This window comes from Bubalus bubalis, chromosome 4 (genome assembly GCF_019923935.1).
Source record: "Bubalus bubalis isolate 160015118507 breed Murrah chromosome 4, NDDB_SH_1, whole genome shotgun sequence".
Taxonomy (NCBI): domain Eukaryota; kingdom Metazoa; phylum Chordata; class Mammalia; order Artiodactyla; family Bovidae; genus Bubalus; species Bubalus bubalis.
Window position 1 is genome coordinate 21,843,392 of NC_059160.1, and position 24,757 is coordinate 21,868,148.

General features: G+C 44.4%; 1 protein-coding gene across 5 annotated transcripts in view; it reads left to right on the forward strand.

Annotated features, from left to right (window-relative positions):
• Positions 1-24,757, forward strand: part of ETV6 (ETS variant transcription factor 6) — a 289,838-nt gene that overhangs the window by 213,268 nt on the left and 51,813 nt on the right. For all 5 annotated transcript variants that reach the window (XM_045165309.1, XM_045165308.1, XM_045165311.1 and 2 more), the window contains one exon: positions 18,433-18,597. In XM_045165309.1, coding sequence (XP_045021244.1) covers positions 18,433-18,597 — 165 coding nt within the window. The remainder of the gene's footprint in view (positions 1-18,432; positions 18,598-24,757) is intronic.

The following is a 24,757-nucleotide window of genomic DNA, read 5'->3' on the forward strand; positions in this document are numbered from 1 at the left end:
AGCTGAAAGGCTTTAAGAAATGATATAAAACATGAGGGAGGGAGGAACCAACATAAATCAGAATTATGAAAACTTAGAAATTAGATGACAGAGATCAGGAAAGAATTTAAAATTAAAAAAAAATGATGAGTAAACTAGTAAGACTAAAAGATGAATATATATAAAAGGTAATTTTTAAGAGAAAAATGAGAACATTTTTAAAGTAAAAAAAAAGAGGGATTTCCCTGGCAGTCCAGAGGTTAAGACTTCGCCTTCCAGTGCAGGGGCATGGGTTCAATCCCTGGTCAGGGTGCTAAGATCCCACATGCCTTGCAGCCAAAAAACCAAAAGGTAAAACAGAAGCAATATTGTAACAAATTCAATAAACACTTTTAAAATGGACCACATCAAAAAAAAAATCTTAAAAAAAAAAGATAAATTTCAAGAGAAAGTGGCATATGTTGAAGGGGAACAAAGGCATTTCAATATGTGGATAATAGGAACCTGTGAGGAAGGAAAACAGCAGTCCTGGGTCTGCATCACTCCCATCTCTGCCTCTGCACTCACGTAGCTATCTCTTCTTCCTTGTCTCTCCTCCATGTTCCCTCATGAGGACCCTTGTCCTTGGATTTAGTGTGTTAGTCGCTCAGTCATGTTCAACTCTTTATGACCCCATGGACTGTACTCTGCCAGGCTCCTCTGTCCATGGAATTCTCCAGGCAAGAATACTGGAGTAGGTAGCTTTCCCCTTCTCCAGGGGGTCTTCCCAGCCCAGGGATCAAACCCAGGTCTCCCTCATTGCAGGCAGATTTTTTACCAGCTGAGCCACAAGGGAAGCCCAAGAATACTGGAGTGGGTAGCCTATCCCTTTGCCGGTGGATCTTCCTGACCCAGGAATTGAACCGGGGTCTCCTGCATTGCAAGTGGATTCTTTGCCCACTGAGCTGTCAGGGAAACTCCCAGAGAGTCAGACGCCATAACCAAACCAGCGTGCGAGTCTTCTTCCTCTCAGTGCCTCTAGCATCCTACTACCTGTGGGCTGCAGCAACTCCCACCAGCCCTAAAACTCGAGGGTTGCTCACGCTTCCCTTCTGACTCTTTTATCCAACTACCTCACAAAGCTAAGGTGTGAACCATTATATTGATTTGATGTGTTCCTTTTGCTTCCCCAATAGCTCAGTTGGTAAAGAATCCACCTGCAATGCAGGACACCTCCGTTTGATTCCTGGGTTGGGAAGGTCCGCTAGAGAAGGGAAAGGCTACCCACCCCAGTATTCTGGCCTGGAAAATTTCATGGACTGTATAGTCATGGGGTCGCAAAGAGTCGGACACAACTGAGCGACTTTCACTTTTCACTTTTTTCCAGCAACCCCCTCCATAGAAGGCTCCATGCTTTCGTCCAAAGGGGTGAATAATATACAACTTAAGCTGGGATGACAGAACCAAAGAGAAAGATATTTTGTGGCCAGGGAGAGTCCCTCGGTGCCCCATTGTGCCATGAGCCAGCCATAGAGGGTCTACTTTGGCTCCCGGGCCTGCCCAGCCACCCCACCTCCCAGCATCTCAAGTCTTAGCCCAGCCCCGGGCCAGGTGTATAGCAGAAGGCACGTGTCATTGTCTCCGGCTGCATGTCTGCAGCTCTGTTGCAGGAGGTAAGGACTTGGTTTGGTTTTTAAATTTTTATGACTCTGTCTTAAGCCTGGAAATATTAGTAACGTTCACAGCTCTGACACTAGGGCATACAGCTGGTAAGAAAAAAAGACAACTTTTTTTTTTCTGAAAAAATTTTTTCATTGAAATATAAAAGTGCTTTACAAGGTTGTATTAGTTTCTGCCGTACAACAACATGAATCAGCTATAAGTATACATATATTCCCCCCCCCTTTTGAGCCTCCCTCCCACCCCCCACCATCCCACCCCTCTAGGGCATCACCGAGCGCCGAGCTGAGCTCCCTGTGCTGCACAGCAGCTTCCCACTAGCTGTCCATGGGACACATGCTGGAGTATATGTCAGTGCTCCTCTCTCAGTTTGTGTACTACAACATTTTAAGTGATTACATCTGTGAAAATAGATTCACATTTCCCCACAAATCCTCGAGGAAATGAAGGACCAATGGGATGAGGAGTGGAATGAAATCTTGACACACACGAACACGCACACTCACACAATTATCTTTAAACACAGGTTGCTTCTCCGGGTTTGATGGGGTTTTTGTTATGTGAGGCCTCCACAAAAACCCTTAAAGTGACTGCATCCTGCCTGTGTTCAGTCCGCCTGCCCCTCGTCTCGCTGAGTTAGCATCTGCTTGGGCAACCTCGTAAAACACTGAATGCCTCCCCAGGGAAGAGTCAGGGAAGAAGAGAAGGAAGACAGGGTCCGGGGAGTGTGGAATTCTCCGTCAAAGAAGACGTTTTCCGGTGAAGCGTGGTTTTGCCAAGTGTGTTAGGTTTCTTGAACCCCTGGTGCCATCTGCCTTTTGGACCCTGGACGTGTTTGCTGAGGACTGTGAAGTTAGCCGTGTGAAAGGTAAAGGCTTCCTAGGGTCTCCCCATCCACCCCGTCTTCACTCCATCCTCAGAAGATGCAGTGACCATATTGACTGAGAAAGGCATCCGGAAAAAGGCAGCCTGCTTTTTTATTTTTTTAACTTTTTATTTTGTATTGGGGTATAGCTGATCAACAATGTTGGGATAGTTTCAGGTGAACAGTGAAGGGATTCAGCCACACATATCCATGTATCCATTCTCTCCCAAATGGATACATGTATGTGTGTATATATATATATGGCTGAATCTCCCCTCTCCTTGGGGCAAGGCAGCCTGCTTTAAAATCCAGGAGAGAAGGGACCAGGCACAACTGAACCACACACGGGAGAGACCCCGGCTGCCAGTGACAGGGCTCATCAGCCCGTCCAGAGGGAGAGTGAGTTCTGCTCTGGTTACACTTTGCAAATGAATGTTCTGCAGACCAGCAGGCACACAAGATGATCCTGTGTGGTTTAAGAGAAGAAGAGCAGAACAGATAAAGAAGATGTAGTACAATGAAATATTACTCAGCCATGAAAATGAATGAAGTTGTATCATTTGTAGAGATGTGGATGGACTTAGAAACTGTCACACACAGTGAAGTAAGTCAGAAAGAAAAAAACTAATACTGTATATTAATGCATATATGTGGAATCTAGAAAAATGGTACAGAGAGCCTGTTTGCAGGGTAGTAGTAGAGACACTACTTTGGCCACCTGATGCAGAGAGCTGACTCATTTGAAAAGACCCTGATGCTGGGAAAGATTGAGGGAAGGAGGAGAAGGGGACGACAGAGGATGAGATGGTTGGATGGCATCACCGACACAATGGACATGGGTTTGGGTGAACTCCAGGAGTTGGTGATGGACAGGGAGGCCTGGCGTGCTGTGGTTTATGGGGTCACAAAGAGTCGGACATGACTGAGCGACTGAATTGAACTGAATAGAGACACAGACATAGAAAACAGACATGTGGACATGGAGAGGTGGGGAGGAGAGATGAGATAAATTGGGAAAGAAGTGGTGGCGTATATATATGTGACCGTGTGTAAAATAGATAGTTGGTGGGAACCTGTTGTATAACACGGGGAGCTCAGCTTGGTGCTCTGTGATGACCTAGAGGGCTGATGGCATGATGGCAGGGGAGGGGGGAGATCCAAGAGGGAGGGATATGTATGTACATACATAGAGTTGATTTGCTTCGTTGTACAGCAGAAACTAATACAATGTTGTAAAGCAACTATATACCCCAGTAAATTTCTTAAAAAGTGAGGGCACACAAAGGATATTCATTCTTCTGTATCCAGACACCCAGAGTGGATCGTCTGTGTTCCATGGCTCTTGCAAATCCAATGAGATCTTTAGGTCCTCTGCGCCCCATCCATTTCCACAGAGGAGTAGAAAACCTTGCACCAGCTTTCCCAACCCATTTTGATTTGCTTGCTAAATCTATTTGAGGAACGTTTCAACTCTCTTCATGTCTATTTTCCTACATATTTATTTCTTCTTAAAATTGGGCTTTTTGTGTGTGTGCATAAATATCAGTAGAGTTGAAAATAAAAATGTGTCTCTCCACCCAGCAATATGAGAAATTCTGCCCTTCATCGCCTCCTTCCTTTAGAAATTCATCTCAGTGGTCTCTTTCCATGCCAGCCCAGTTGCTTCAGCATTCATAAAGTTAAGATAATTTGCAGTGATTAACCTTCAACACTATGAATAAAAACTTGCAATATGTTAGCAATGAGTTCCAAAATACCTGAAGACAGGCCATCCCGTGTTTAAGGTCAGATATGTGCATTTCACAAGGAAATGACGTCCAAGTTGGCTTTCATCATTTCGTTGCCTGCCCCCACCCGCCCTCCCACCCTTTGCAGCGTGAGAGGAGGTCAGCCTGCCAGCCTCTCTCTTCTCTTCTCTTCTCTTCTCTTCTCCCCCAAAATATCAGGAGAGATGTGTGTGTTTCTCTCCTCAAACCTAACTTGGTTTTTGCATTATAACCCTAGTACATATCATCAGATCTCTTGGCATGTACAAGGCAAAAAAGTTCTCAACTGATTGTCCAAGTGTCCATAGGTAAACTGGAGCTAGTCCACAAACTTTGAAATTGCAGGGGAATGTTGGTGTGCATGGGTCTATGCATTTTCAAAGATCGGTTGTTGTCATTCAGTCCCTCAGTCATGTCCAACTCTTTGCGACCCTGTAGACTGTAGCCCACCAAGCTCCTCTGTCCATGGAATTCTCCAGGCAAGAATACTGGAGTGGGTCGCCATTTCCTTCTCCAGAGGATCTTCCCAACCCAAGGATCAAACCTATATCCTCTGCATTGACAGGCAGATTCTTTACCACTGAGCCACTGGGGAAGCCCAAAAAGGGTCAGTAGCGCTCACTGAATTCTCAAAGGGGTCCATTATCTTCCGGATCACTCTAGTCTGTCCTCTTCCCCTTCATCACAACACCATCCCCATTATCTCTTTTTTCAATGTAACTTTAGTTAAAATGTTGATATTTTGTTCATTATGAATTTTTTTTGCATTTATTGGGCAGGTCAAAAAATTCCTTCGGGTTTTTCCATAACATTGTACAGAAAAACCCAAAAGAACTTTTTGGCCAGCACAGTAGTTTGATTTTAAAATAACGCATTAAAACTATCATTATTGTTTGTGATTCCTGAGCTTTTGGGCACTGCCTTCAATTCTGCACCCGAAGTAAGCGCCTCACTTACCTCACCCTAATCACAGGCCTGAGTGGACTCTTACCCTGGCCTTTTTGCCTCCAGCCTCTCACCTGCTCCCTGCCTGTCTCTACATCTCCTCCTGAGCCGTCTTCCCGGCCTGCACACAGATGATGCCCACCCCCCCTTAAAACCCCATGCTGGGCTCGTAGCTCCCACCAGACCCTTCACACGACTCACAAGAACCCTTGCTTCAGCTTCTGAGGCTCCAGTGAGCTTTAGAAAACCTTTCAGTCTCCTGAACAGATGACAAAGCACAACAGATTTGCTTTGGGGTCTCTGCCCTACCCAGCTCCCCAGAATGCATTGAGCACTTTCCATGGACCAGGTATAGTGCAGAGTCCTTTTTAAAAATTATTTGTTTGTTTTATTTTTGGCTGTGCTGGGTCTTCGTTGCAGCACTCAGGCTTTCTCTAGTGCAGTGAGCAGAGGCTACTCTCCAGCTATAGGCTCGGGCTTCTCATTGCGGTGGCTTCTCTTGTTGCAGAGCATGGTCTCCAGGTCTCGGGGCTCAGTGGTTGCGGCTCACAGGCTACAGTGTGTGGCATCTTCCCAGGCCAGGGATCGAACCCGTGTCCCCTGCATTTCAGGTGGATTCTTCACCACTAGACCCCCAGGGGAAGTCCAGTGCAGAGCTTTTGTATGAGTTATCTTACTTCATATTTAATTTTGCCCAAGGAGGTAAATACTGTTCTTGGCCTCATTTTACTGCTGAGGAAATTGAGATCCAGAGACATAACTTATCCAAGGCTACTGAGCAGGTGGCAGAACCAGTCTTTGAACTCAGGACTATCTGACTCCAAAACCCAAGTTTTTAATCTAAAATATTCCATGCCTCTCACCACATTGGGCTTGCTGCCTAAAGGCAGAAATGTGGGGGAATCGTCGAACTCATGTTTGTAAGAATGAATAGCGGGCCCTGGGCCAGTTTTGCTGTCAATAGGTTTGCTGATAAAAAACCCCTCTGTGGCTAAAACTGAATGAAAGCCAGAAAAAATCCACAAAATGAAGTGTATAAGGAAAATTTTTTCCAGGGACTAGAGTGGGACTTTGGATCAAAACATGAACATGTAGTATTCTTGCTCTTGGGGGGTTTGGCTGAAAAGACACTGTTATAATCGTCCAACCTCCACTTGGAAACTGAGTGCTGAGATATAGGGTGACCCTGAGGACAAAAATAGGAAATGTTTGAGAACGTCCCATCCCCTAGTGATAGCATCTGTGTGCCAAGAGCAGTGATGAACAGATAGCCGCCCATCCAGGGTCAGGGGCAGACCCAGAGGAATGAGAACGCTGAAGTTGATCAGAGTCCATCCAGGACTGGGGTGGGGGCCAGAACTCGGCCTGCAGGGAAGGGAAAGGCATCAGAAAAGACCCCTGGGAAATGCTCTGGGAAGCAGCAGCTTAACAGGATCTGATGATAGTTTGTTTTATTTTGGAAGGTTTGTTTATCCTGAGGGAAACCCTGCCCCCTGTACCCCCTTAGCAGAGGTCAGAAACGGCTCAGAGTTCTGGATCTGCAGCTAAGCCAGACCTGCCAGGAGTTGAGTTTATGGTTAATTATTCCTAATCCCCTTGCATTTTTACAGTGCATTTTAGCGTGCATTAGAATGCAAGGGGCTTTTGTATTCTTTATTTCCTTTGACGGAGAGGAAGCTCACTAGGCAGATATAGAAGACCAGGAACAATTCTGGTTCTGGGGCCCATTGTGACCTTGGGGAAGTAACTCAACCTCTCTGAGCTTCAGTGTCTTCTGCAGATGCAGTTGTGCCAACCTGAGCTCTTTCACAGAATAGTTACTAGGATGGCATACGTGTGGAAGTGTTACCCAGCTGGGTTCTTGGCCTCCTTAATCAATAGAAATCAATCAGGGGCCAGATAGGAAATTCAGGCAGGCCTTTATCAGGGTCCCTGCTGCAGCAGCGGGGAGTGAGAACACATATGTTTCCTTTGCTTGCTTGCCAAGGAGGGGTGAACTGGTTCCTTATATGGGGTGAGGGTAAGGGTGTGTCCAGGGGTCGGGCCAGAGGGGTGGCTTAGGTGGTCTGCCCACCCCTTTGGTGGTGTTGAGTGCAGAGGGTATGTGCAGTATCCTGCTTTTGCTTCCAACACCCTGTTTTTGCTCCAGCTCTTCATAAGTGGCTGAAGTTGGGTTTTGGTCTTTTTGTATCTTGTCCTTAATTTTATTGCCCCAACCACGCATGCACACCATTCTTTTTAATCCCTTATTCTTTGTATTCTGTTGCTCATGGAGATTTGTCCAGGTACAAGCACTGCAGCAATGAGCCCTAGATCCCAACCTGTCTCAGAAGCATCTGGTAGTGGCAGTGAACCTCACAGATCACAAGTGTCCTACGTGGTGAGAAGGGTGTTAGGAGAGGGTGGCAGTGACAGGCTGCAGAGCTGTCCCATGGGTAGGTTACTAGTATTGGGGTTCTTTTGTCTTACAGTCTGGCATTACCAGGGGACCATTGTGTGCCAAGCCTGATGTGAGTATCACTGAGCAGTTGTCTTCAGCTACACGATTAGCACTTTAACTTCCCAGAAGGTAGAAGTAGCAGTTGAAGGGCACTGGTATTTTGGACTCAAGTCTGACAGATGAGGAATTGGTTGGCCAAGTAGAAATGATGGGGAATTGTGGTGAGAATGAAAACGTCATCTTGGAATTGGGGAAGGGAATTAAAAGGCATGAGCAAATGTCTTCTCTTGACTAGAAGAAGACAAATGATTTCAGTTGAGGGGAAAAAGTACCTAAGGATCCGTGATCTGAAAGGAGGCAAAACCAAGTCTAAAGAACCAGGGTGCTCTTGAAAATGAAATTCTGGCGTATCAACTGCTCGGGGCATGAGAAGGAAGAAGACGATGAAAGAATCTGATGAAGCTGTTGAGGGGACGTTCTCTGATGAGCTCCCTTTTTAAACAGATCTTTTTAAATATAAAAGTAACACATGCTTAATAGGGAGAATTAGGGGGAAAAAAAGAATGAAAAGGAGACAGTAAACATCACCTGTCATTTGGCTGAGTGACGGTTGTTAATATTTTTATGTTGCATTATAATATTTTTCCATAAGTTGTTTGAGATTATAATACATATGTTCACATGTTATGTGGTGATTTTTCCATATGTATAGATACTTTTTATAAATATTATGTTATTAGCTGCATCATTTTCTACCAGAGATGATGTTTATAGATTCCTTAACTATTTCCTTATGGATGTTCCCAGTTTTTTAAACTATTAAAAATAATACTGCAGTGAACATCTTTGTGCATGAACAGTTTCTCTTTGTCTGAAATTATTTTCTTAAGGTAAATTCCCCAAAGTTAACATTTATAGGGCCCTTGAACTATCACCACATTATTTACCAGAAGGATCATGCCAATTTATCTTCCCACTATTTTCTGTGTACCAGTCTAATGAGCTCAGATTTTCTAAGAGGATGAAAGAACAACTTACTGGAAATAAAAAATTTTTTAATACAAAAAATGACATTTTGCCATCTGCAACAACATGGATAGACCCGGCAGGTATTTTGCTAAGTGAAATAAATCAGAAAGAGAAAGACAAATACTGTATAATATCACTTATATGTAGAATCTAAAAAGTACAACCTACTAGTGAATATAACAAAAAAGCAATAGACACACAGGTGTAGAGAAGAAATCAGTGGTCACCAGTGGAGAGGATGGGGAGGGAGGGGAAAAGATAGGAGGAAGGGAACAAGAAGTACAAACTACTAAGTGTAAAATAAGCTACAAGGATATATTATACAACATAGAGAATATGGCCAATATGTTATAATAACTATATGTGGAGTATAATCTTTAAAGATTGTGAATTACTGTACGCTTATATAATAGCCTACATCAACTATACGTCAACAAAAAAAATTTTTGGACATATAATGGAGAGATTTTTATTTTTTTAAAACTTTATTTTGTATTTGAGTATGGCTGATTAACAATGTTGTGATAGTTTCATGTGAACAGCAAAGGGACTCAGCCATACATACACATGTATCATTCGCCCGCAAACTCCCCTCCTGTCCAGCCTGCCACACAACACTGAGCAGAGGCCCATGTGCCGTCCAGTAGGTCCTTGCCGGTTATCCATTTTAAACACAGCAGTGTGTACATGTCCATCCCAAACTCCCTAACTATCCCTTCTCCCGCCCCCTCCGGCAACCGTAAGCTTGTTCTCCAGGTCTGTGAGTCTCTTTCTGTTTTTTAAGTTCATTTGTAACCTTTCTTTTCAGATTTCACATATAAGGGATTTCATACGATATTTCTCTTAAAGGAGAGATTTTTTTAGATCTAGAATGTTAAAGCTAAGCGAGCTAAAAACAATGGGAGATACTTAAGAAAATGGTATGTTTGGAGGGGCAGTAAGAGAACAAGCGTGGTCTCAGCACCTAGACTGAGTTGGTGGCAAAGAGAAAACAAAACTGGACAACTTCTCTCTTTCCTCCCCCTCTTCCATCAAGGAGGGTGATTGTCAGACTGAAACAGGTACTACAAACTGCCATAAGGGAATTGAAGCCCAAGGCAGATGAGTCGATTGTAGAAACGAATCTAAGTCATTCTAAATAGATTCAAGGCTCTTTTGGCCCAGACAGATGACATCCCAGAATAGAGAATTTACAAGGGTGAAAAGTCACTGATAGTGATCCCTAAGGTTTGCAGGAAATGAAAGAGATCCTAAAAGAGAGAATACGAACCACTGTTTACCCTACGCTCAGAAAAGGAGAAAAGGGAATACGTACAGACTAAAAATAGCTGACCTGATACAACTTACAGATGAAATTCAGGAGAGATTTTCAAATATGTATGTTATGAGCACTTAGGAAAAGTTATTCCTTAGGCCCCAATCACCTTCTCCCTTTTTTCATCTTAGTCAATAAAGGTGCTATAGATTTTGTAGTTATTGTATTTCTGGACATCAAGAAAGCATTTTATTTGAATTTTAGATGGTTCCTTTTATGGCTGAACTAGAAAGATGTATCTAAATACCGGAGTAGTTAGGGGGGTTGATCATTGAACACCTGCATGCAAATGGGGCCAGGGCTTCCCAGGGGGCACAGTGGTAAAGAATCCACTTGCCACGCAGGAGATGTGGGTTATATCCCTGGGTCAATAAGATCCCCTGGAGAAGGGAATAGCTACTCATTCCAGTATTTTTTCCTGGAGAATTCCACGGACAGAGGAGCCTATTGGGCTACAGTTCATGGCGTTGCAAAGACTCAGACGCAACTGAGTGCGGGCAAACACACACTCCAAATGGAGCCAATAACTTGATCAGTATCCATCTAAAAGGAGGTGGCTGGTTTGTCACCAGAAGGCTCTCTTCTCAGCCCTCAGCTAATCAGCACTTTGTCAGTAACCTGTTGAGGTAACAGATGCTTATCAAAGGCAAAGTTGACATGAAGCTGTGAAGTATAGATGATACTAGATATAGGTCGCAGGCTGGAATGGTGATGGAAAATGTCAAGGTAAAAATCTAATACTGATTAATATACTTTCTTCACAGATGGGTTACAAACAGCAGCTATGTATGTGCAGGATAGGGAGATTATAAAAATAATCATGGTGGTAACTATAAAATGCCCGCTCTATGCCAAATACTGTCCTTTGTATCTTCTATCATCATTGAATCATCTTACTCTATACTAGCTTTATGTCATCTGCACATTTGACAAACACATCATCTGTGATTCAGTGGCACTCGCTTGTCAGCTTGAGAGTTGTCCTCATTCTCCAGTTGAGGCAAGTGAGACACAGAGAGGTTAAGAAACTTGTCCGAGATCACACAGCAGGGACACGGAGTTTCCGAGCTGGTGCCCTGTGCCTACTTGCTTAAATACTGTGAAAGTTCACACAATCACTGAAACTTCTCTGTCTGTCTCTCTCTTTTTTTTTTTTTAATCCTGAATTTAATTTAACGTCCTGCCAAAACACCAAAATAACCTTAGAGAGGCAAGGAATTAATAAATAGGAACTTTGGGCTAGACCGACCGGGTTCAAATGTTGGCTCTTCCACTGGGTGTGTGACTTTGGCCAAGTCGCTTAACCTCCTAGTGTTCCAGTTTTCTCCTCTGTAAATAAGGATGGTGAATGTTTCTATTGTATAGCATCCCTGTGGGGATTACATGAGTTACAAACAGAAGACATTTAGAACAGCACCTGGCACACAATAAATGCTTCTAAGTGTCTGCTGTTCCAGACATCCCTGGGTATCCACGTGGCAGAGTGATTCCAGGACCGGCCCCCTGGCCCCCGCTAGATACGAAAATCCATAGATGCTCAAGCCCCTTACATAAAATCGCATAGTATTTGCATATAACCTACACATACCTTCCCATGTACTTTAAGTCATCTCTAGATAACTTTATAATTCCTCACACAATGTAAATGCTATGTAATCTGTTGTGACTACGATGTAAACGCAGTGTGAATAGTTGCCAGCACACAGCAAATTCGAGTTACGCCTTTGGGAGCTTTCCGAAAATTTTTTATTCTGAACAGTCTAAGGGGCCACTTGAGAATCCGTACGGTGGGGTGTTGAGTGGGTCTGATTTTCAGTCCCAGCCCCACCAGTTCCGTTTATCGTGTTATGCAGTTTTCTCCTCTACAAAATGAGAAGAATCATCATTGTAGTAAAGACTTGCATAAATGCTCAGTGTTCACTATTATGAATAAAAACATTGTCCAGAGACAGAAAGGTTCTAGTCCTGCCTCTGGCACTATGTTTAGGAATGGGAGCCACAGAGGATCTCAGGAGGAGGCAGGCAGGCTGGTGAGGCTCTGAAAAAGGCAGTACTGAACTTCTGTTTCGACCAGTGAAGGATGTTTAATCCAAAGGCAAGATGACTAAGCAAGGAAGTGATAGCTGTCCTCACTGTCAAGGGTGACAGAATGATTCTTTGTCATCGGATCAAGTTATGAGACCCCATGGGAGGTTGGAAAGAGGGAACCTGGGGCAGCTTGAGGAGAGTTCAAACTCAACTTTTCCCAGCTTCAGTTTCCTCATGAGTCAGATGGGTGGGGATTGTCTTCTGTCTTTTCTGCTTCTGTCCTCTAAGCCACTGATTCTGCAGCCAATTTCTGTGTATACAGAACGTTTAGGATAAAGGCTGCTTCTGATGAATGTTTACTACAGCAAAAGAGCTTGAATTGGGTATTATGCAAACCAGCAAAATCCTCTAATGACTCTGAGCCCCTATTTCCTCATCTTTCAACTTGAAGTGAGACTGCAATGGGTTTCACAGGGCTTTTTGGAGAATAACCTGAGGTCATCCATGTGAAAGCACCTTCTTAAAATGTTATGTTTATTATTGGGTAATTATAACCCATTACCAGGTTATAAATTTTCATGAATTAGAATATAATAAAAACACTCATAAGCACCAACATCTATTTAAAGTAACTTAATCTGTTTTCCATGATTCAGAGGAGCCTTCAGGAAGTTACAGTCTCTGGGTCATGGTCGTGAGCATGGAGTTGCTCTGTAGGAAAAGGTCCTGGCTGCTTAAGTTCTTTGGATTTTGGGATTCATATTAAGTGGAAGCATGTTGACCATATTAAACCCAAAAGGGAATAGAAGTCACATACTCTAAGCCCCTCATTTAACAGATGAAACCACTGAACCACAGAGAAACTGAGTGACTGGCCCAGAAACACATGTTACTTAATGGCAGATCTGGGAGTAAGATTCAGGTCCCTGACTCCCAGCACGCTTTCCATCATTAGTTTAAACACAACTAAGAAAGTCTGAAATGAGGCTAAGCGTGTACTGATGAACGTGGCTGCTCCTTTGAACGTGGAATTGGAGAACTATCAGAAGGAAGTTTAAGGGTCTGGGTATGTCATTAAAGGGTACGGCCCCATGAACTTGACTTGACCCACTTGGGGGAAAAAAAAAAGTGCGGTGGAATGCTTAGTAATTTTCTTAAGCATAGCAGTTCATTTCTTCTGTATAAAATCATTCTCAGCTACCCTCTGAAATTAAATGACATTCCAAATGCGGGTCTTAGGGTGGCTTTCTCAGGCTTGTTATGTACACAGGGAACAACAGGATGTAGGTACAGTATAATAATGGTCTCTGTCTTTTTCTTTTCACTAATGATCATTAACATATATGTTCTCTAACTTAATTGTTTTTTTTAATATTTATTTATTTATTTGGCTTTGCCAGGGTTTGGTTGTGGCATGCTGGCTCTAATTCTCTGACTAGGGATCAAACCCAGGCCCCCTGTATTGGGAGCTCACAGTCAGCTACTTGACCATCAGGGAAGTCCCTTTGTTAATGTTGCAAGTTAACGTTGCAAGAGATAAGTGTGAAACAAGTTGCATGTGACCCATTCCTCCCTGGTCTTGCCTGTGTGCTGTTATACTGCTGCTGCTGCTGCTGCTAAGTCGCTTCAGTCGTGTCCGACTCTGTGCGACCCCATAGACGGCAGCCCACCAGGCTCCCTCGTCCCTGGGATTCTCCAGGCAAGAACACTGGAGTGGGTTGCCATTTCCTTCTCCAATGCATGAAAGTGAAAAGTGAAAGTGAAGTCAGTCAGTCGTGTCCGACTCTTCGCGACCCCATGGACTGCAGCCCACCAGGCTCCTCTGTCCATGGGATTTTCCAGGCAAGAGTACTGTAGCGGCTGTCTATTCAGGATCAGTGTCTACGCAGCGAGTGCCTGTGAGCAAGTAGCTGGTGATGCAAAGCCTTCCTGGATGAGTTAAAAGCAGAGTCTCGCCTCCACCTCCTTACTCTTCCCTTGTATAAATGTATTTCTCCAGGGATCTACAGGATTTTGGGCTCTATTTTTAGTTCGTTGATAACTTGAGAAACCTCCCAGGATCAAAATCTTGAATAGGGAAGATTCGGTTCACTCAGTCGTTTCTGAATCCCTAATAGATGTTGAAAATGAATCTGAATGGGAAGTGCGTGGGTCAGAGAATGTGGTGCGGAAGAACACAGACTCAGAAACCAAAACAGCCTGGTTTCGAATCCCGGGTCCTTTTGTGACTCTGGTCGCATGCCTTTGGGCAAATCCCTTAAATGCACTGGGCCTCAGTTTCCTCACCCTGAAACCTTATCTCAGGGTTGCTGTGAGCATGCAGTCAAATCAACTGATACTCATAAAGTGCTCAAAATAGTGCTGGATGGTCGAAGTGTTTAAAAGATGACTCTGAGTCCAAGGCTATAACACACAGGCCTTAGGCTCTTGAGGTTTGAGCAAAGGGGGCTTGTTTTTCCTCAATTAGAGTAGCCAAGCACATCCTACACCAGGACTTTTTAAAGAACTAGCAGGGGGACTTGCCTGTGAACACCAGAGTTTGTTTTATTTTAAATGTGTTTCTTTTTGGTTGTGCTGGGTCTTCATTGCTGCACACAGGCTTTCTCTAGTTGCGGTGCATGGGCCTCTCATTGCGGTGGCTTCTCTTGTTGCAGAGCATGAGCTCTCGGGCGTTTGGGCTTCAGTAGCTGTGCACGGGCTTAGCTGTCCTGCGGCACTGTGGAATCTTCCCAGCCCACAGGGACTGAACCCGTGTCCCCCCGCATTGGCAGGTGGATTCTTAACCACTGGACCACCCTGGAAGTCCCGAACACCAGAGTTTATTATCAAGCCTCTTTCCAGCTCAGTGAATGTGTCCACATTCTCTCCTTGGAAGAGTGGTGGCGATTCTGATAAATGTGTAGCCTGGCCTCCAGCAGGTAGCTTGGTCTGTCGGGGTCACTTTTGTAAAACTGCTGGAATTGCCATGGTGTTTGCTGAACTGACTGGGACTCACCGGGTCCCCTGAGCCCACAAGCCCAGAACCTTCAGTGGGTCCCCTGGCGAGGGGGTTTCCGCATTATGGTTTTGCTTTCTTCAGGGGCTGGGCTGTAGGAGAGATTAATGGGAAGTGAAAAGAGAAACAGTTGTTCTCAACCGGCAGGTCTGTTTGGAGTGTGTGACTCTTCTTGTATTTAGGGAAAAGATTACTCATGAGTATTTTCTTCCATAGAATATAAAGAACCTCAAATTACTACTTGCATCCCCCACCCCCTTCTCACCCGCCTCTCTTGTTTCAGTGTCTCCTCTGCAGAAACTTCAGCATTTTACTCTCATTTCCCCTCCCGAGTGGGATTCGGTTCTGTATTTGCCTTGGCACTCGCACTTCCAATAAGCAGCCCCATCCTTTTTCCTGTTTCTGACCGAGCATCTTCTGCTCTGTGGTCCTCTCACCACTAGGCTCTTCCTTCAGCCACGCTTGGCCAGTCCTCATATTTGTCCCCAAAGGGCTGGCTGTGCTCTCGCTGTTCATGGGAAGGAGAAGAAAAGTCCCTAATAACTAGTCACCCCGCTGTTCCTCTTCAGAGATGACACCATGACTGTGGAAGCCAACTCTTAAGGCCTTTCTTCACTGGTTCAGAAGTTGAGATTTTGCTGAGCCTTTTTCATGCCCATCCCCACCTCTCTATGGTCCCAGATACGCATCTTTAAGGTCATTGGAAAGAGTTGGGGTACCTCCTATGTCCAAGAACCATTTTTTTTTACTTTTTAAACCATTTTTTAAACTTTTAAGAATACAGTTCTTAAAGATCACAGTTATCACTGAATATTGGCTATATTTCCCCATCTTGTACCAGACATCCTTGAGCCTGTACATCCTTCGTACCTCCCGCCTCACCCACCCCTGTGTTGCCCCCCTGCCACAAGTAACTACTAGTTTCTTCTCTATGCCTGTCAGTCTGCTTCTGTTTTGTTATATTCACTAGTTTATTTTTCAGATTCCACATATAAGTGATATCATACATTATTTGTCTTCCTCCAGTTTATTTCACTTAGCATAGGGCCCTCCAAGTCCATCCATGTCCAAGGACCATTTTTCATAGGCATTGCTTCTTGGCCCAGTCAAGAGTCCAAAACAAAACCCTGAATTCTTTAGTTGCTGTGTGTATTCTAAAGATCATAGAGCAGTAACATATTGCATGGTATTATTTTACAGTGCCCCTTTATTCCCCATGTGACAAAAAAATATTGTGAAACTTAAAAACCAAGAAAAAAACTCTATGATGCTGTATTAGTCACTCAGTCATGTCAGACTTTTTGTGACCCCGTGGACTGTAGCCCAGCAGGCTCCTCTGTCCATGGAATTCTCCAGCCAAGAATACTGGAGTGGGTAGCCATTCCCTTGTCCAGGGGATCTTTCCCAGCCAGGGATCGAACCTGGGTCTTCTGCAAAGCAGGCAGATTCTTTACCATCTGAGCCACCAGGGAAGCTCATCTCTAATTTCAGTGCCCATAGTTCTTTATCCGTGCCCAACACAGTGGACCAGTTTCAGAAGGACTCCCCCACACTTCAAGGGAACCAGCTGCCATTCCGTAAAACTAGACTTTGCAAAGGAGCCACCTGGAAGACAGAGCCACTGGTCCTGCCCAGACACCCTGGATCTTCTCAAGGGCACTGAGCTATTCCATTTCCTCATCTACCCAGGAGGAAAAGTAGCCCATCCAAATAGACCAGTTCTTTGTGATGCCTGACAGGTGAAAGGTCCTTCTTTCCAGGGTCAGACTGAAGGACGCTGTCAGAGCACACTCACAGAGTCCCCTTAGCAAGTTTAAGTAACCACCAGTAAATAACAGACTGAAGTTCCTCTTAGCAAACATTGATTCTGTTGTATTTGAGCTATTAGTTCATACAATATTTTAGAGAATAAAACACTCTTGAGCATCTGGCTTTTAACCCATCAGTTCTCAAACAGTTGGTTTCAGGATTTCTTTTGATCCTTTAAAATTATTGAAGACCCCCAAAAAGCTTTGCTCATGTGGCTTTTATCTATCTTATGTGTACTGTATTGGAAATTAAAACCAAAAATTTTTACTATTTGTTGTAATATATATCAAAATATGTGCCAACTCGCAAAAAAGTAATAAGCCAAGTACATGTTAACATAAATATGTATTTATGAATATGTTTTCCAAAACCAAAAAAAAAATCAGTGAAAAAGTGGCATTGTCTTACATTTTTGCAAGTGTTTTTAACGTCTGGCTTCATTTAAAAAAAGGCTGGATTCTTGTGTCTGCTTTAATATCACATGCTGTGTAGCTGCTAGGAAATTCCACTGTGTGCTCATGAAAGATTGAGAATAGAACAACAACGACAGAAAAAACAAATAACCTCTTCATATTGTTACAAAGAGTTTTGACTTATACACGCTGAGATGGTCTTGGGAACCTGGAAGGGTACCTGGTGCACACTTTGAGAATTACTGTTCTCTAAACCACTCATATGATATGTCAAAGGTTTCCCACAACCACAGAATAAAATGAAAACACAGACTCACAGTCAGGCTTCCAGACAGATCCAGCCTGAGCCATCCTCTTGGGGGGCCGCCCTCCCTCCAACCCATTCCTGCTCCTACTCAGAGTTCAAGTGCCACCCCCACCAGGAAGTTGTAACATGAACAAGTACCTGTTATCCTTACCTTGCCCTCTCATTCCCAGAGGCTAGGCTGATAGTGTCCTCGAGACCAGTGAGTTGCTCTTTCTGGAAGAAGTTGCAGGAAACACTATATTATTTGGCATCTCTGGCAGGTCAAGCCCCACTCTGGAACATTCTCACTTCAAAAGGACACTGGGCTGCCATCAAATCAGTTCTGCGCATGGAATTCTCCAGGCAAGAATACTGGAGTGGGTTGTCATGTCATACTCCATGGGATCTTCCCGGCCCAGGGATCAAACCTAGGTCTTACATTGCAGGCAGATTCTTTACCCTCTGAGCCACCACAGGGAAGCCCTGTGATTCTAGAGTTGCATCCAAAGCCCACTGACATTATTATGACTCCGCACCCCCTCAGTGCTTCAGGCCACTATAGAGCTGCACCTTCAGGACCGACTGGGAATCCACATACCCCTGGAACTGCAGCTGGGCAAGGAAGAACAGGGCTGTGAGACCTATGGTTCCTTAGAGACACAAAAAGCAATTCTCTCCCCACACACACATTTTGCCTCTAAATAAAAAATTCATTTGATATCACACTTTGACACTCCTGAAGCTAGAGTTGTACCTGAGATTCAGAGTTGAACCCTAAGGGCTCTTCAGACATGGAGACTCAGTTTTGTTAACCATTCAGAAATCTTTTCCCTTTATCTCGGCTGTCTAACTGATGAGATCTTTTTTCTCTCTTTTCTTTCTGCCTTGCTCTCTCTCCAACAGGCTTGCAGCCAATGTTCTGGAGCAGAGATGACGTAGCCCAGTGGCTCAAGTGGGCTGAAAACGAGTTTTCTCTAAGGCCAATTGACAGCAACACATTTGAGATGAACGGCAAGGCTCTCCTACTCCTGACCAAAGAGGACTTTCGCTACCGGTCTCCTCATTCAGGTGAGAGTCTGGACTCTGGACCTGGGCTCAGCCTGGGAAGTCTGGTCTCCAGCACTGGCCTTTGTCACCACTCACCCTCCCAGGAGACCTCCACATCAGGTCGCCGTGAATGCAAGGACAGTGACCCTGCTTAGTGGAGGGTGGATCCTGCTGATGAGGCCAGTGTGAGGGGAGAAGAGGAAGGGTTTCCAGGTCCAGAAGAGACTTTTAGGGGAAGTGACCTAGTTCAGACCCACAGACCCTGGAACTTAAGGGATCCAAGTGTACCACCATAAAAGGAAGAAAATCCATTCAAGAAGCCCTTTCTCTCCACCTTGCTTCTGATTCTGAAGTCTTTCAGAAGAGATGCAAACTGCTCAGTTAAAAACAAAGACAGGAGAGGGCAGGGAATGAGTGGTGCTGAGGCAGGAGGAGTAGAAGGGGACGGAGAAACAAGCGAATGGGTGAGAAGGGCTGGGGAAGGTGGAGATCCTTGTAACTCAGACAACTTGAGACCTAAATTCAAAGGGCTTTAGGTGATTTCTTTTGGAAGTTGTGAATTTTTTGAAGTATGAATCTTGTGTTGAATACTTTGTGTGTTGGTATTAGTCGTTCAATCATGTCCAACTCTTTGCAACCACATGGACTATAGCCCGCCAGGCTCCTCTGTCCATGGGGTTCTTCAGGCAAGAATACTGGAGTGGGTTGCCATTACCTTCTCCAGGGGATCTTCCCAACCCAGGGATCAAACCTAGGTTTCCTGCATTGCCGGCACATTCTTCACCGTCTGAGCCACCAGGGAAACCCGAATAGCTTGTACAACTCTTGAAGGATACAGGTGACAGTTTCCTCTGGCTCATCTAACAAGAAAGATTTCTCGCAATAAGGGCTCCTAAAACTACATGTAAAAGTTTCCTTTAGTAAGAAGCTTTAGTATCTACAAAATGTATTGGTGATATGGATAAGAACTCAAACAGACTTTCTAATTTCATTTTTCACACTTGATGGGTTTTTTTTTTCTTAAATTTTTTGTGATGTGGACCATTACCAAAGTCTTTATTGAATTTGTTACAATATTGCCTCTGTTTTATGTTTTGGCTGCAAGGTATGTGGGATCTCAGCTCCCCGACCAGGGATTGAACCCGCTCCCCTTGTGTCGGAAGGTGAAGTCTTAACCTCTGAACCACCGAGGAAGTCCCCTTGATGGATTTTTAGAAGAGATTTGGGAACTCCATATGTCCAAGGGGAACCCTGGTCTCGGGTTTCTGCCTCTTGAGGACAGTTATTCGAGGACCCACGGGTCCTGCCTTGTCAAGTCTCCTTGCTGCCCCCACTTTGATGTCACTTGTCTGGCAGAGATCCTTTCTTCCTTGACTTAAGGGCAAAGGTCCCGCACAAGGTCTTGGCTTTGTCCCCAGCTGTGTTCACCCTTCTTTACTCCTGGAGGCCGGCCAGGAGTTAATAAACTAGCTAACCGTCCTGAGGAAACGGCCTGTCACACAGGGCAAGATAAGGATGTGTATAGAACTGTAGTGTCGCCCCAGCTTTTCCCAGTTGCAGCAGAACCGTTTAGAGGAGGAAATGATAAAAGGGAAGTTTCCCCCAGAAGTACAGATGTTCATGGAAACTTGAAAATGTCTACAGCTGAGAACCAGGGCACTGTGAAGGTTTTAGAAGGGACACAGACATACTTGAAACATTTCATCTTCCCTCATTGATTCTTTCTGTAGCCTCAGGATAAGAAAACTGTAAAACAACAATATAAACAAATAAAACCAACCTGAAAGGAACCTTGAGAGTTCCTTTTAATTTAATGCAAAAACACTTCGCTTTTCTGTTCCAGTGGAAACTCAGAGATTAGACTCAAAGGGGCAAAGTTACCCATCTGGAGGGAAAAGTACGCTAGCTCGTCAGTGTTCAGGAGAAGTCATTCATGTCGGGCAAAGAAAGGAAAACACAATGATGTGTTTTAAGTTGACTTGATTTAGACCTTGGGCACGCTTTCCTCTTTGTAAATCTGCCTCTGCCTCCCCTCATATCTCAGGTACGCCCTTTTTTAATTTTATTTTTTTAACTTTCTGTTTTGTGCTGGAGTGTAGCCAATTAACAGTGATAGAATAGTTTCAGGTGGACAGCAAAGAGGCTTAGTCATACATATACACATGTCCATTCTCCTCCAAACTCCCTTCTTATCCAGGCTGCCACAGAAACATTGTCAGGTGCTCCTTTTTGTTGCTGATTTTTTATTTCTCCAGTGACCTCTCAACTTGCCTTAAAGCTGGGACAGAGACATAGCAAACCTGTCAGTACATCCTTGCCGGTTTGTTGGGTCTTTGCACGGTGAGCCAGGTGGGAGGCTGGAAGTGAGCCTGCCACCCTGTTGAAGGCAGGATCACACTGAACCTGAAGGCAGAGGCAGCTGGGGAAGGAGAGAGCAGCATGAATGGGCCTCAGAAAAGGAGTGGAGCTGGTCTGGAACGTGAAGGATGGAACCACATGACGGGTCATTGGAGCAGCGTTAACTTAGTGGGTTTGGGTGGCCGTGAGGAATCCCACCTGGAGATGGAAGAGGCAGCCTTAGGCTGGTGCGCTAGTTGGGACATGGTTATCATAGCCACGGTTAAGAGGGAGCAGTAGAAATTCATTCTGTGAGTGTTCCCTGAGTAGCTCCATGCCAGAGGACAAGAGAGCTGGCTGAGGAAGTTAATGGAGAGAGAAGTGATTTCGAGCTGGGTTGTCAGATGAGGCTCAGTTGTGTGGTAGCCGAGCCAGACTTTGAAAGCTCTGAAAGGTGAGCAAGAAGTGGGGGGGAAACGTGTTGAAGAGGAAGTGAGGCCAGTTCATATGGAGGAGGACCTTGGAGACGAGTTTTCGTTTGAAACACTGTTCATCATTACTCATCACCCCTCACCCTTGTCTGCTTGCCTCTTCAAGTTCTGCTGCTTTCTCCAGGAACACTTTCCCTGACTCTCCCGTCCCCACATCCCTAGTTCCACCCCACCTTCCTTTCCTCCACGTCTCCCTGCCTCAGTCTGGGTGAGGTGCTGGTCCTCATGTTTTTTCCTTTTGGCTGCACCACATATGGGATCTTACTTCCCTGACAATGAGTGAACCTGTTCCTCCTGCATTGGAAGCACTGAGTCTTAACAGCTGGATCACCAGGGAAGTCCTGTTGATCCTCTTTTCTGTTCAGTCGCTCAGTTGTGTCCAATTCTTTGTAATCCCATGGACCACAGCACGCCAGGCATCCCTGTCCTTCACCATCTCCCAGAGCTTGCTCAAACTCATGTCCATCAAGTTGGTGATGCCATCCATCCATCTCTGTCATCCCTTTCTCCTCCTGCCTTCAGTCTTTCCCAGCATCAGGGTCTTTTCTAATGAGTCAGTTCTTTGCATCAGGTGGTCAAGGTATTCGAGCTTTAGCATCAGTCCTTCCGATGAATATTCAGGACTGATTTCCTTTAGGATGGACTGGTTGGATCTTCTTGCAGTCCAAGGGACTCTCAAGTCTTCTCCAGCATCAGAATTCAAAAGCATCAATTCTTTGGCACTCAGCTTTCTTTATGGTCCAATTCTCACATGCATGACTACTGGAAAAATCATAGGTTTGACTAGATGGACCTTTGTCAGTAAAGTAATGTCTCTGCTTTTTAATATGCTGTCTAGGTTTGTCATAGCTTTTCTTCCAAGGAGCAAGTGTCTTTTGATTTCATGGCTGCAGTCACCATTTGCAGTGATTTTGAAGCCCCAAAAAATAAAGTCTGTCACTGTTTCAGTTGTTTCCTTATCTATTTGCCATGAAGTAATGGGACCAGAGGCCATGATCTTCATTTTTTGAATGTTGAGTTTTAAGCCAGCTTTTTTACTCTCCTCTTTCACTTTCATCAAGAGGCTTTTTAGTTCCTCTTTGCTTTCTGCCATGAGGGTGGTGTCATCTGCATGTCTGAGTTTATTGATTTCTCCTGGCAATCTTGATTCCAGCCTGTGCTTCATCCAGCCTGGCATCTGGCATGATGTACTCTGCATATAAGTTAAATAAGCAGGGTGACAATATACAGCCTTGACGTACTCCTTTCCCAGTTTGGAACCAGTCTGTTGTTCCATGTCTGATTCTAACTGTTGCTTCTCCACCTGCATACAAGTTTCTCAGGAGGCAGGTAAGGTGGTCTGGTATTCCATCTCTTTAAGAAATTTCCACAGTTTGTTTTATCTCAGAACATTTCCTAATTCTGTCATGGCCCCTGACATACATACACAGGGTTCACACTGTGATACATGAGATTGTTTTCTATTCCATATCCTCTCTCAGAGTAGAAAGTTCAGGCTGCGTCCTGTTTAGCTGCTGTGTCTCCAGTGTCTAGCACAGGGCATGACATCTGGTTGGCACTCAATAAATATTAGGTGAATTATGACCCAACCCAAGACTATCTTACAGCCAGTTAAGGAGTTTGGATGTTATTTTGCAAATAATAAGAAACCACTGAAAGGTTCTGATCAGGAGAAAGATATGATTGAAGCTCTCCCTTTGGTACAGTCAGTCCCCTACATACAAATGAGTTCTATTCTGAGAGCATGTTCGTTAAATCCAGTTTGTGCATAAGTTCAACATACTTAGCCTCAGTACCTAACTAACACAATCTATTTAGTACTGTACTATAATAGGTTTATAATACTTTTCACACAAATAATACATTTAAAAAAGCAATAAGTAAAGCATTTTTTATCTTACACTATAGTACCTTGACAGAGAAGGCAATGGCACCCTACTCCAGTACTCTTGCCTGGAAAATCCCATGGACAGAGGAGCCTGGTGGGCTGCAGTCCATGGGGTCGCGAAGAGTCGGGCACGACTAAAGCGACTTAGCATCAGCAGCAGCAGCATAGTACCTTGGAAAGTATAGTAGTGTAGTCCAACAGCTGGCATACAGGGGCTGGCATCCAGTGAACAGGTAAGAGGAGGCAGTAGATGGTGGAATGGAAGGACCATCAGCAACGAGAGATGGAGGGCAAGCACATTCACGTCTTTGAAAGTTTGCAACTTGTAGGTTTGTATGTAGGGGACTTGCTCTCTAGACACTTGCCATCAGTGCATAGCGTAGATTCACTGGGTCACTAAAAGCAGGAAAACCAGGTGCAGTGCTCCTGCTAGAGTCCTAATTTGAGACCCTGAAGTCCAGGACGGAATCAGTGACACCAAAATAATATGCTTAAGGCATGAAATGGTTATCCTGGCATTTTGGCCAAGTGATGCCAGAACATTCAGGAAGATGTGCCCTTTTCTGCACAAGTCAGACAGAAGCCAGGCCAAGCTGGGAATAATAGATTTCAGAGCATCTCCCATTACATCGAGCTGAGACTAAAGATAAATCTATGTGGTAGGTAATTTAATTTTAAGGCAGCAACCAGAAAGCCATGGACAGAATATCAAGGTGATACCTGCCAGTAGGGGCTATCAGAAAACTTGCCACAGAACAGGAGTATTGTCAGAGGAATTGGAAGACAGAAAGAAGAAGAAGATGAGCTGACCCTTCCCATGAGGTAGGTAGCCAGCCAGCAAGGTGATGAGGGCGTGATATACCTGCTCACCTTCTCCTTAGGTAGAGACAATGTATTAATAGAAAACCTTGTTTCTCTCTCATATGAAACGTTTGGCACTGCTTCTGTTGACCTCCACTTTGCTCTTGCCTTCAACATAGTAGATGTCACAAGGTCCAGATTCTACACATGTCTCTTCCACATAAATCATCACCTCATTTGCTCGTATCTTTCTTGTCCATAAAATGGAATTTTCACCCTGGGGATCCCAAACTCTCTTTATAGTTCAACCCAGCTTCAACCACTGAAAGTGTTAAGCTTTGAGTAAGCATTACGACTTCCCACCTATAGGCAGTAAATAGATACTTTAGTCTCCTTCATGACTGTATACCATGAAAAAACCTAGACTTTACCCAGTTTTTTCCTGTCTTTCTTTAATCTTTATTGCTGCCTAAGACAAAGCAGCAGCAGCTTCTCACTAGTCATAGTGTTGCTAGAATGAAATAAAAGGATCTGATGGGCCATCACCATGAATGGATGTTTATTTCCTCCCGGCCATGTTTCCTGCCTGGCCTCACCCAGAGTTATGTTTTCTGTACATAGAAATAACATTCCTTGACACAACTCATCCCATATGTAGACAGGA